Source organism: Leptonychotes weddellii, chromosome 3, assembly GCF_054177405.1.
Source record: "Leptonychotes weddellii isolate Sample4059 chromosome 3, ASM5417740v2, whole genome shotgun sequence".
Taxonomy (NCBI): Eukaryota; Metazoa; Chordata; class Mammalia; order Carnivora; family Phocidae; genus Leptonychotes; species Leptonychotes weddellii.
In genome coordinates this window covers 40,095,942-40,109,380 of record NC_138371.1, presented here as the reverse complement: position 1 = coordinate 40,109,380, position 13,439 = coordinate 40,095,942, and the positions used below count along the sequence as shown (strand labels likewise).

Here is a 13,439-nt window from a genome sequence, read left to right as displayed (position 1 = left end):
ATGTTTTATAATGGAATCTTGTTTCTATTAGAAGCTTTGATTCAAAGGTTCCCATTGTGTTACATATACTTTCTGATGAACCAAGTGGTCCTTGAAGCAAATAAGCACTTTTCTTAAGAGTGTCTCTACAGACTGCCATTTCCTTTGTTTAGAAAGAATACAATAATGGCAGTGCTGATTAGTTCATGTGCTTTTCTTAACTACTTGTATGTCTATATGGTTTACTCACACCTGATCTCATAATAAGTTCAAAAGATAGAAATAATATTGAATACTAGCTAGGATGTCATATTATTTTTAAGCCAAAATAGAGAACCAGATAATGATCCCTTCAGGTTGGAGAACTATTGGTCAAACATCATACATCATTTACTGTGCTTATTTATAGCTACATGAAACATAGTGACTGACGTCTGTTCATTCTTTAAGAAAGTAGATATATGCATGGGAAAAAATTCAAAAATTCAAAAAATTCAATTCATAAAAGATATCCAGTAAAGTCTCTCTCCCACCCCTGAGACACAGTTTCCCAGTCCTCCTCCCTAGAGACAGTCAGTGTCATGAGGTTTTAGTGTATCTTTCCAGAGATATTCTGTTCACATGTAAGTGCATACACATATGTGCAACTCTCCTTCTCTGACATAAATATTAGAATGCTATACTCACTATTCTGTAGTGATTTTTGGCTCGCTTTAGATGGCAGCATCAAGGAGTTAGTGGTTGGTAGATTGATGATAAAACGTAACATATTCAAATTTAAATATTTTAAAACAAAAATATAAAAGCATTTGATAAACTTCTGATATAGGGTCAGACTTTTTTCTTTGAAAACAATTTTGCTGATTGGTGTTAAACCAAATGTATAATCTATGATTTCTATCAGTTTTGGTTTCCTTAATGTGGAACACGAACTTAAAGATACTTTCAAAACAACCTCAGAGCTGAATTCTTTTAATTTTTCATTGTTTTAACCCACATTTTTTATGGTTGTCATTCCTATGTCTAATTTGACAGTTTTTTCACCTTTTATATCTCCATTGTCATATGACTATCAAAAAATACATAACTGCTCAGCAAAGGAAGCAACCAACAAAACTAAAAGACAACATACTGAATGGGAGATGATATTTGTAAACGACATATCCAATAAAGGGTTAGTATCCAAAATATATAAAGAACTTATACAATCCAACACCAAAAAATCACATAATCCAATCAAGAAATGGGCAGAAGGCATGATCAGACACTTGTCCAAAGAAGACATACAGATGGCCAACAGACACATGAAAAGATGCTCAACATCACTCATCATCAGAGTAATGCAAATCAAAACCACAGTGAGATATCACCTCACACTTGTCAGAATGGCTAAAATCAAAAGCTCAAGAAACAACAAATGTTGGTAGGGATGTGGAGAAAAAGGAACCCTTGCGTACTGTTGGTGGGAATGCAAACTGGTGCAGCCACTGTGGAAAATAGTATGGAGTTTCCTCAAAAAGTTAAAAATAGAACTACCCTACAATCCCGCAAGAGAAACAGTGCTTCTTTTTGCTGTCCTATTTTATTTACATAAGATTACATTAAATTGTGTTACTATAGGTTCATTGAGCACTTGAGCAAGGCAGGCTCCTTTTGAGTACAGAGATAAAGACATCTTCCTAGTTTCCCAGGAACTCACAATCTTCTGTGTGCAAGGTGTAGACTGTGACAAATAGTCTAATGGAAACAAATAGGCTAATAGTATAACGGAAGAACAGGAAGAGATAGGATCAATTGTTCCTAGAGACATTTGGAGACATTTCTTGGAAGGGATGATCCCTTTCAAGAATGGACTCTTACAATCACAGATGCCAGTGCCCAAAGTTGTGTCAAGGACAGGTATGTTATCAGCTCTGGCACTTCTAGGTAAGTACTTGGTCTGAGCATGAGGTGTGGGAGCTCCTGCCACATGTTGTTCAGGTCACTGACTGTGGCCACATCTCCTTCCCTCTATCTGGCTGCTTTTGCTACCACTGGGGCATGAGAAGAGTATACCATGATGGTGGCTTGGGTCACTTCCTTAGAGTGGGAATTCTAAAAAATGCCAGCGATGATCCTTTCAAACCAGTGAGCCATGGGAATGGAACACAGGATGGCAGGAAAGGACACAGAGAGAACAAGAAGGGGGAGAGAGGACAGGAGATTGCAGATAGTGATGATAAAAACCTACTCTGCTAGACAGGGGCAGAGAAATCCTGGCAGGACATCCACTGTAATGTTAATGGAGGTTGGTTGGGAAGAGGGAGATGGATATGAGAAAACATGGGTTTTCTAGACTGACATTTAACTCTTTGAAGGCTTAAACCTTATATTTTAATTATTTTCTAGAGAGCTTGGATATATTTTTTCCTACCTTTTTTAAAATTAATGACTATAGGAAACCTCATCTTCTTAAGGTCATCAGTATAAATTGGTGGTTATGCCTGAAATAAGCTTCATTCTTGGGGAGGAGGGCATTGCTTACATTCAAACGCTTACATTAAGCTCCAAAATCTTGACTTATTAGCAGCTGATGTCTGCCTGGTTTAGAAAGACATCTGTAACAATATCTGAAGGAGTCTTTTTTACTCACAAGTTTATATAGACTATAAAAGGATGATCTAGGAATAATGGAACCCAATTTAGGGGTGAGACCATATACTGTTTACCAAACAGAAAATATACTCTTTATCATACATGAGGCAGACTATAGACTCTGCTCCAACTATCTCGTATAAATGACCAATTCTGTCTCATTAGGAACTGCTAAAAACTCCAGCCAGATGTAGCTGAGGAAATTGTCCAAGTGGTTTGTAACCTGTTCAAAATGTTTTCTGAATCTTAGCTTGTTGCTAGTCTATCTTCATCTCCCACTGGGCCCTTGAGCAACACTTTCTGTGCATTGGAATGCGTGCATCTTTGTGTGCAGGCTTGTAACACAGGTAGCATAGAATTTTCAGTCTATCTGCAAATACTCCACTTCTGATTGCTAAAAACAATCCTCATCCAGGGTATTTTGTTTTTATTTAGTGGTTTTTCCTTTTTGAGGAGGTTTTAGGTCTCTCCAGTAGAGGCTTTGTAAATGCTTGCTGCCAATTCATTTGGCTGAGAATGGGATCCCTTTGTGTGGTATTGCTTTTTTGTCTCTCAGATCTGAGTATTGTTTGATAATCCTGCGGTGGGTCGTTTCTTTGAGGCTCATAGCCTGTGTTGTCTCTGGAATAAAGACTAATTTCCAGATTGGATCTGGACTGGAGAAGTTCACTCATCTCTTCATAAATCCTTAGACTTTGATTCTCCTTATATCTTTCAGACACCCTGTCTACAAACACTTGAGGTTTATGGTTAACATACATGGTGTCTTAATAATGTTTACTGAGCAAAATTCATGTTCATTGTGGTTTAGAGAGACTTTCAGGGGGTATTCAGCCACATTATAGATGGGTTAAAACTGGAAAGTAGGGCATCATAACTAATCTACACTTTGTAAGGAATTGCAGAATGGATCACAGTTATAACTATATCTTGAATACTGTGTCTGAAAAAAAAAAAGTACCAGTTTTATTATAAGATAACCACCAATTTGTCCTGCCAATACCGTGAATTGTGGTTACATAAGAAATTAGAATGTCATAAGCACTTTTTCTTCCCCTTTTATATTTTGCTCAAATACAGAATCAAGGTATTTGACAGGTGATTTGGGTTTTCCATGGTGTAGTTCTTTTCTGCTAAATCATTTGCTTCTTACCAATTCTGTTCCTCCTCTTTATAGGTAAGTTCACTTATACCAACAACCTATTCTAAAATTGCCTTTATTTCTTGCCTAATTTTATACTTACTTCCTGTTGTGATATAGGAAAGCGATAATGTTGTCTCCGAACTTCTTTATTTTAGGTGTTCAATAGGTATCTGTATCTCACTGAGAAGCATTTTTCACCCTATTGTTCTGTATTTCCAGACCTCTCTGTGCTCAAGAATACTCTAGGCCTCTGAACATGTGCTCTATATTCAGTATAAACAATCCAATTGTCCAGAAGATGATTAGCAAAACGTTCCAAATTTCTTTTTATTAGCAAATCCCTAATTTCATGAGTGTGCATGAATTCATTTGCTAGGGCTGCAATAACAAAGCACCACAGACTGGATGGCTTAAAAAACCAGAAACTTATTTCCTCACAGTTCTGGAAGCCAAAAGTCCAAGATCAAGGTGTCAGCAGATTGTATTTCTTCTGAGGGAATCTCCTCCTTGGCTTGTCTTCTTCCAGTGTCTTTACCTGGTCTTCTCTCTGTGTCTGTCTCTGACCTGTTCCCTTTCTTCTTGCCAGGACACCAGTCATACTGGATTAGGACCCGCCCATCCGACATCATTTTACCTTAATTACCTCTTTACAGGCCCTATCTCTATACATAGTCACACTCCAGAGTACCGGGGGTTAGGACTTAGGACTTCAACGTAGGAATTTCACAGGGACACAATTCAGCCCGTAACGATGAATAGTATCTCAGTTTAAATGTCGCATTCAGGTATTAAAGAGATTCTTAGGTTGCTGAAATACTTTTAAGTGACTATTTAATAAATACATACCTACTTCTTTCCCTTTTCATAGATCAAAATGTTGCCTTCCTTTCTGCTCCCAATTTTACCCTTGCTGATTTCTTGAAGCCACTGGCTGCCCCAGAATGGTTGGTGAGGAAGAAATGCTAGTGCTCCTTTCTCTTTTGTCAGAAAACAAAAGGGGACTCGGATACTTTTCTTTAAGATGATGATGATGATGATGATGCGATTTTCTGAGTGCTATTTGGGTGATTCGCTGTATTGCATTTATCACAACAAGCCTGCACCATACATGTTATTATCTCCGCTTGATACAGGAAGAAACTGAGTAACTTGCCCTGGATACCTCTTGTTTCCCTTTCCTCCTGTAAGGCATCTGTTTGGTCCTATCAATTGTGAGATGAGAAATGTGGGACAGGGGCGAAAGATATCAAGCTGATAGCCACCTGGCTTCTTGATGGCAATCTGAGACCTAAGGGTCCCAGAAGTTATAGACTCCAGTGACTGAATTCCATATGGTAGAGGTTTGAAGGCAAAGCACAATCAACCTATTAAACTGGGCTGATTGTCTTTGGGTTACTTTTAGGCTAGGACCTGTGGATTATGGTCTGCATTGAACAACACCTGTCAGGATAACTGATTCAGAGGTGGTCTCAAAAGAAAGGTTCAGGAGATGCAATATGAACACAAGGAAGAGGTATTATCAAAATTTTTTGTAATGGAATTATGGGAAAGTATTAGTGGGAGCTGCTTAGAGTGAGCTAGACCAGTGGTTTTTCACTCTGGCTTAGTATCTGAATAAACCATAGAGATCTTTATCGAGACTAGCATGGGCCTGGACATCTGTTGTTTTTAATAGTTACTGGAGTAAATCTGACATATAGCCAAAGTTAACAAGAACTAATGAGCTAGATCAGGGGTTAGCAACCTACGGCCCATGGGCCAAATCTGGCCTGCTACCTGTTTTTATATGTACCAGAACTAAGAATGGTGTCTATACTTTTAGGGGGTTGAAAAAAAATCAAATAATAATAATATTTTGTGATGCATAAAAATTATAGTTGACCCTTGAACAACATGGGTTTGAACTATGAGGGTCCACTAATAGATTTTTTTTTCAATAAATACAGTACAGTACTGCAAATGTATTTTCCTTATGTTTTTCTTTTTTTTTTAAAGATTTCATTTATTCATTTATTAGAGCACAAGTAGGCAGAGTGGCAGGCAGAGGGAGAGGGAGAAACAGGCTCCCCAGAGGCTCCCCACTGAGCCCCCAGTGCGGGGCGGGGGGGGGGGGTCGACTCTATCCCTGGGATCATGACCTGAGCTGAAGGCAGCCACTCAATCAACTGAGCCACCAAGGCGCCCCCTTTATGTTTTTCTTAATAACATTTTTTCTCTATCTTATTTTAATAATACAGTATATAATACATATAACATATAAAATATGTGTTAATTGACTGTTTATGTTATTGGTAAGTCAATAGTAGACTACTTGTAGTTAAGTTCTGCAGGGAGTCAAAAGTTATATGTGGATTTTCTACTGTGCAGGGGGCCAGCACCCCTAACCCCTGCATTGTTCAGAGGTCAACTGTCTATGAAATTTAAATTTCACTGTTCATAATTCAAATTTTATTGGCACACAGCCATCCATGCTCATTCATATACATATTGTCTGTGGTTGCTTTCATACTATAATGGCAAGGTTGAGGAGGTGCAAGAGACATACAAAGCCTAAACTACTTATGGTATGGCCCTTTATAGGAAATGTTTACTGACCCCTGAGTTAGGCTATATCAAGGTCATTAACAGAGCTAGATTAGAACTTAAAAAGAAGGCATAGATTTGTGTAACTTGTATGTTTGTGTAGTATATTTTGCACTTTAATTTCCTATGGGCTTTTTTTGTTGCTGTTGTTTTCTAGCAGAGGGACCCTGGTTGATGGATCTGTAGCTAGTTTGTTCAGGAAATTTTTTACCAACAGGATTGGAACATATACTTTTTTCCACAAAACATACCAGTACAAAGAACATAATGTCCACAGAATATGATAACCCAGAACTTTTCAATACTGAAGATCTCCTAAATCCCTTTTAATATCCATTTCCTATCCCATCTCTGCCCCTCAAGCCTTTTTTGTCTTTCTCCCATCCTTCTATTCCATATTTGCAGTTAATACCAGCTGGATGCCTCAAAGCTTTACTTTCCTTGATTCAAGGTTGGGAAAAGAGAACAGTGTTTACTGGAATGATTTTAATATAAAAATGTAGTTGAGCAAGATTAGGAAAATACCACTGACTGTCCTACTGGCTTATTTCTTTTACCTTTGAGTTTTCATCCACTTGAATTGAGAAAAAAAAAAAAAAAAGAAAAGCATTATGCTTAGGAAGATTAACAGAAAATGGAAAACAAACTAGAAAGAGAAATCGCTACCATCCTGTTGTGTTTTGTATAAAGAAGCAGCCACCATTTGCTTCCAAACCAGCTCATCCAGTTCAGAATGAGAGAATGTAACCCTATGCTTGGATGCACCACTTAAGGTCTTTATTTTTTTCTCATAATTTTGGTGGTGGTGTTTGTGAGGGGGAAAGCGATGTTGATATATATTTATTAGTTTGGTCAGCATATGATATCATGGATTTATTTTTTAAATAATGAAGATGTATCAGTTGAACTGATAGGAAAAAGTATTTGATTTCCAAATAGTTTATTATTCATCATTGGATGATAGTTTTTGATGACCTTGAGAGTCTCCTTATAAAACTCCGTGGTGTCTTGGGTATTGCATGCGAGAGCACGTTCATAATCATGTTCTCATCTTTATCCTGTCCTTCCCCCGTCATAGTGAAGTAGCTATAATCCCAGGCGTATTTACCCTACAGCCACCTGGAAGGAAGCCTGTAATGTCATTACAGATGGCAGTGTGCCCAGACTGTCTTAAAAAAGCATTGGCTGTGCTAATTAAGTTTCAGGAAGGGTGATGTTCGCTTTTATATTAACAAGGGTTTTGAAAAGACTGAGGACAGATATGTTAGAAGCAGTTTTCTTATTCCTAAGAGTTCATGGTTAAATTTAGTTGTCCTTTAGCTTCCCGACTCCTAATTTTGAACACTGCTGGGTAATGGATGGTTTGGACAGGGGAAAATGTACTTAATATTTGCACGTTTTATGTCTCATACAGGGCCTCAACTTATTTCCCTTTGTTTGTTTTTTTAAGGGTTCTTTACATTGGTCTGGCCTGCAATACAGCTCGCTATATTTATATTTCCTACCTGGAAAATGCCTGGACTGTTCTCCCCATGGAAGTTCTTCAAGGTAAGTTAACAGCTGGAATGAATTATTTTTCTACCTGACTAAGCTATGACTATGTAAAAGTTTAGTGGCCTTGAGCATCTGACTCTGAAAGGAAGGGCAGACCTATTGTTTTATATGATTTTGAAGTGGTTGTTAGGGAAGAGGTGACATCAGGGGGTTGGTTCGTCAGTTACTCTGAGTCTTCTGTGTTTGTTGAGCCAAACAAAGCTGAATTTGTCTTACACCCTTGTGATTTAACAAAAAAGGAACTCTGGAATAAACTCTATGTACAGTTGTTAAGTGTATACATCCAAAGGTAGTTTTAAGTATAAAAGGATTTATCTTTTAAAGACTTCAGTGTTTTGGTGTTTGTAGGTTAACTGTACATATTGAAAAAAAAGGTTGTCGTAATTATTTTGTTTCTTCAGTTTCTTTTATCACATCTAGTGATTTACAACTAAAGCTTTATAGTCAAGCTGTTATTTTCCCATGAACGTTTTAAATCTTTGCTCAAATATCCTGACCAGAGTTCTCTTTGCTTCACTGGACTGTTTCCCTTCAACAGATAACTTTGGAAAAAAATTTCTAGGAAGCTCTTGCCATGTGGCTTAGGAGCAATAAAAACTTGGATTTCTATACAAAGCTCATTGCCATATTAGCTCATATAATCTAGACTATATACTGAAGACCCTTGTTAACTGCTTGGTTGAACCATTTGGTGGTTGGCATGATGATTAAAATAAAGGTTTAGGACAACATTATCAGAGTTGAGGTCTTCTGGGATGTCCCAGGCTCCTAAATCAGTAATTGTACTAAATAGTCTGTGATTATATACAATTTCATTAGCTTTATAGACTGCCATTATCATTTTCCCTAAACCTGAGGATAGAAACTGAAGAAACAAAACAATGAACGTAATTTCTCATCATGATATCTAAGATGAAAGACTCATTATTGTACATCTAAACAAAATGTACAAAATGCAAGCTCATTCATCAAATCCCATTGTGGCAATGAAAAAAAAACCCATCCCTCTTGAAAGGAGATAATTTTTATTCACATTATAAAATTAAAATATATACATACTCTAAAGGTGCTCTTCTCAGGCCTGATGCAATGGTATAATTGGTGAAAGGAGATTTTGTTTAAAATAGAAAATGGAAATTTGGTCTTATAATAAATGGTTGTTTATAATAATTAGAAGGACATTATAATAATATATGCATATATATATTTTTCTCCTTTTAATTTAATATGAATTAGATGGAAAAGGACATAAATGACTCAAGAGAGCAAGAGAGAAGCTTTTTACATGAAATGGTTAAAGGAACAACAAAGGAATTTTATAAGAGGAAAAAAAATAAATGCTGTTATGAATCAAAAAACTTTTTTCCTGTTAATTTATCCAAGATAAATTAAATAGCTACAAGAGTCAGGCAGCATGCTGGGAATGTCATAAATGCAATAAAATGTAATAAAAAATAATATATTAATTTAGGCCCCAAGGCCCCACCATCTGTTGTGGAAGCTGGATGTGTAAACACATAATTACTACAGTGTATTAGATGGAATCAGAAAAATGTGCCAGGTAACACAGAAGAAGCTCCTTGGAAGGAGTAGGGGATGGAATGATAAAGATATTATTGAAAGATGCCCCCCAGAAAATCACATATGAGCTGGATTTTGAAGGGTGCATAGGAATCCACTATGGCATACAGAAGATGCCAGAAAGCCATGTGCCCAAGCTAAGAAGTAGAAAGGAGAGTGGCAACTTCAGGGAAACAAAGTGTATGCCGTGGCATTAGTTAAATATTTATGGATACCTCAGGGCGATTATCCCAGCATTTAGGGAGCTGGCCATGTTTGAAATCCAAACAGGCATTCTGCTTCCCGTGGCAGGCTACAATTTATACCTCTGTGGTTCATTTTATTTTCCCCTGTGCCAGTAGAAACCTAGTTACTGATCTGAAGCAAGTAAGAAAGGGTATCTGTAAATACATAGAGACTCCTTGTCTCATAGAGGACTCTGTGAACACTTCTAAGAGCTCTTTGTGTCTGAGACTGGAGGAGACCGTCTCATTCCCTGGCAGAAGTGAGTGCTTAGTATGTTTTGGTTGTACAACAAAAACAAAATCCCTTGCCTTTGTTAGACCCATACCCATCCCACAGAAAATAGTGGATCACCCACGTTGAATAAATCCTGCATCACAGAAATACACTTCTGACTGAAGAGGTTTGTTTTGCCAGTCTGGATTCTTCTACCTTTACACATATTGTCCAAATGACTTTAAAGTCTTTGTGCTTAAGGCAGCTCTACTTAGGATATGGTAAAGACAAGGAACAATGATGACAAAACACTGATTTAATTATGGGACGATCCCATTGTCATGATATAGATGCTCCTTAATTCCTTGACTGGAATTGTTACTGATGATTACCAAAGACCTAGTCTCAATGGGGTGGTGGCTAGGAAGTCGGATTTTGGCTCTCTTCATTGATGATCTTGACACTGAATAGTCTGCACTTCCATTCTTTGATTCCCAAACAGTGCCACACCAGTCTTCTTAAAAAAATAGAGGTGAGTCTATCTCTTCATCCTGTTACCCCTTGCCTCTTCCCCAAAACACCACAAGAACTAGTATCACCTGGTGGGCAACTGAAGGGGAGGAGACAAGGGATGCACTTTACTCCCTATCTTCCACTGCCCATCTCTTCCTCTTTTGGGTTATATGTAACTAACAAAGGAGGATTCCTTGTTATCCTTCATTCCTTGGAGCTTTTGATCATCATCTCAGCATTTGTCTCCTTAGGTCATGTTGGTAATAACTAGCAGATGAGATGGGGATGAAGTAAATTTCCTCCTCTCTAGGCCCCTAGTAAGGAGGCTCTGCAGGTATCCATTTGGGGATCAAGGTAAGACTACTGGATACTGTTGGGAATTGTGAGGATGTTTCTTTCCCATGATCTTTCTCATATTTAGTGGCCAGTATTCTTGCAAGCTTATCCTGTTAGCAGTCTTGGCTACCATCTGCAGCAAACACGTTGTTCTGTAGGCAACTGGCAGCACCATATACAGAAGCAGGACATATTTCCTGCCCATAAGGAGCCTGCAATTTATTTTAAAAAGAGACAGTGAGTCTAAGTCCCAAAAGCATTGCTAGGTGGAGTAGAGGGGGTGTGCGTTTATATTTATTTCTCAAGATCTGTTTTTAAAAACCATAGGAATTTTCTCTCTTGCTTTTGTACAAGAAGCATTTAAACATTCGTGATTGTGATGACGTATATATACTTTACTGTATATATAACAAATCAAACCCAGATTTGTTATGCTCCTTCCTATGCAGGTATTGGTTGTGAATACTTAGAAACTTTGAGATGAATGTGATCAAAATTATTCTTGCTGTTAAAATGCATTTAAGGAAATTAGGCCCAGCCCAGGGCTGCTGTAACTAAAGAGGTCCTTTTAAGGTACTTGGCTGAATGGTCCGAGCACTGAAGGGTGAAGATGAGGTCTATGTCAGGTCCTTCTCTGCAGAAAGCTCAATCAGTGGGAGCTGGGTTAAGATTTTGATGAAAGATGGTTTTTTAAGTGTCACCAGTAGGAGGGCTTGAACTGGTATTTATGAAGCTTTGCTTTTTATTTAGTATGCCTATTCAGCAAGTAAGAACCATGTTTTCCTTCTCCTTGTGTTCTGGAAGATCATAAAGACATTATGAAAGGGTTACTATGCAGTCCTCTTCTGACAGTGGAAATCTTAGACGTGATTCCAGTCTGTTAGTATCCATATTGGAAATTTTCCGTCTGGCTTAACCCTTGAAACACAAGTAGCTTGCCACATGAATATGCAGGATAGACAAATGCTCTAGGTTTAGCATTTCAGTTGATAAACTGGTGTATAAAAGTTACTGGTGCTACTATTAAGATCATGTTTTAATCAGAATAGTGTTATAAATTGTAATAGAGCAGTTTTATTCTTTGTCACTCCCTTGGTTTCTTTACAGTTAGTTACTAAAGATTCTTACATAACGTTTTCTTCAAAACAGGCATTATTTTGTCCATTTAAAATTCACTTTAAATGTCTCTGCTTCAAGAATCCTGCTCTGGCAGTGACATCTCACACTTAGCTCTTCCTTTTCTGAACTGTTCTCAGATTTATGGACTGTTATACAGGTTAGCACTTAATTGCTACCCAAATATTTTACAAATACTAGTTTTACTTCCTTAGTTTTAACTCTTAAATGCAAAGACCATGCTTATGCTTTTTGAATTCTCCAAAGAAATATGCATATAGGAAGAGACACTTTAATTGCTTATTATTTGATTGTATAGTTTCCTGCAAAATGTACTGTAATTATATTTTCTAAATTTTAAAGCTCTTGAATAATACAGAAAGTTCTATCTCAAAAATTTATAAATATGTAAAGAAAAATTGAAAACTAAATTTAAAAGCTGAACCTTCAATATTAACTTTCTTCCTAGGATACCATCCTTTCTCCACTGCACATCTATAAAACATCAGTGTGTTTTTTAATCATTTACTTATGTTCCCACCTCATTCTATAAATTATTTAAGACAACTTACCGAAATACACAATAATCTACAAACTATTAAGCGCTTAGGCTTGAATTAGACTGTCTTGTATTCTGGCTTCCCCACCTATAAACTGGGTGTTTTGGGGCAAGATACTTAGTCTCACTAAGCCTTAGATTCTTATGCTATAGAATAGACTAATATGAGTATTAAATAATCCATGCAAAGTATTTAGAATATTAGCTGACACATAGTTAGCCTTCAATAAATATTAGATAATATAACAAAGTAAAATTTAAAATTATAAATAAATAAAAGTCAGGACCAAGGGAAATGTAATTTAAAAGATTCGACTCTACAAGATTAAATTGCAGTTATGCATTAAAACCTGGCCATAAATGACTAGTCAGTGCACACTGTTCTTAAAGTTATCTTTGGGAAGTGAAATTTTTACTGTCTGATATGACAGCAGTTCTCATGTGAGGCTTGATATGGGGAAAACTGAGCACGTAGCATACATTGTTGGCAAGTCTTGACATTAAACACAGTCAGCTTGAGTGGTAGTCTCCTAGAACTTCTCTGAAGGTATGCTGGGGGCACAATGCCAGCATGTAAAATTCACAAGGGCCTGTAAAACACTGTTGTATCAGTTACACACTTTTTCTTTTTTAACTTGTAAAGTGAAGTTAAGAAACTTACAGAAGCTTCATTTCCTCTGTTCATTTTTCCTCATACATAGGATTTGGAACTTCTCTCCAGCCTTTCCCAGAGCACCTTTTATCTCCAAATGCCTTCTTCCTCATACCCCAACATGTGGACCACTGCCTGCTTAGTTTCAACATTCTTTTGCTCAGCTGCCAGTGTGTGTCAAGGCGCTGGATATGTTTGTTCTCAAGGAGCTGTTTCTCTTTCAGATAAATCCTGGCCCTTTTCACCCACTAGACTGTAAACTCCATGGTGGTTTAAGATGTGTTTTGTACATTATCGTATCCTCAAAGCAGAGCAGGGGCTCTGGCACAGTTTAGGTGCTCATTAAGTCC

The 13,439-nt window shown here is 37.3% G+C and overlaps 1 protein-coding gene across 4 annotated transcripts in view; it reads left to right on the top strand.

Annotated features, from left to right (window-relative positions):
- MFSD6 (major facilitator superfamily domain containing 6) overlaps positions 1-13,439 on the top strand; it is a 68,223-nt gene that overhangs the window by 42,808 nt on the left and 11,976 nt on the right. For all 4 annotated transcript variants that reach the window (XM_031038383.2, XM_081813957.1, XM_006726965.3 and 1 more), the window contains exon 3: positions 7,791-7,888. In XM_031038383.2, the coding sequence (XP_030894243.1) occupies positions 7,791-7,888 (98 nt within the window). The remainder of the gene's footprint in view (positions 1-7,790; positions 7,889-13,439) is intronic.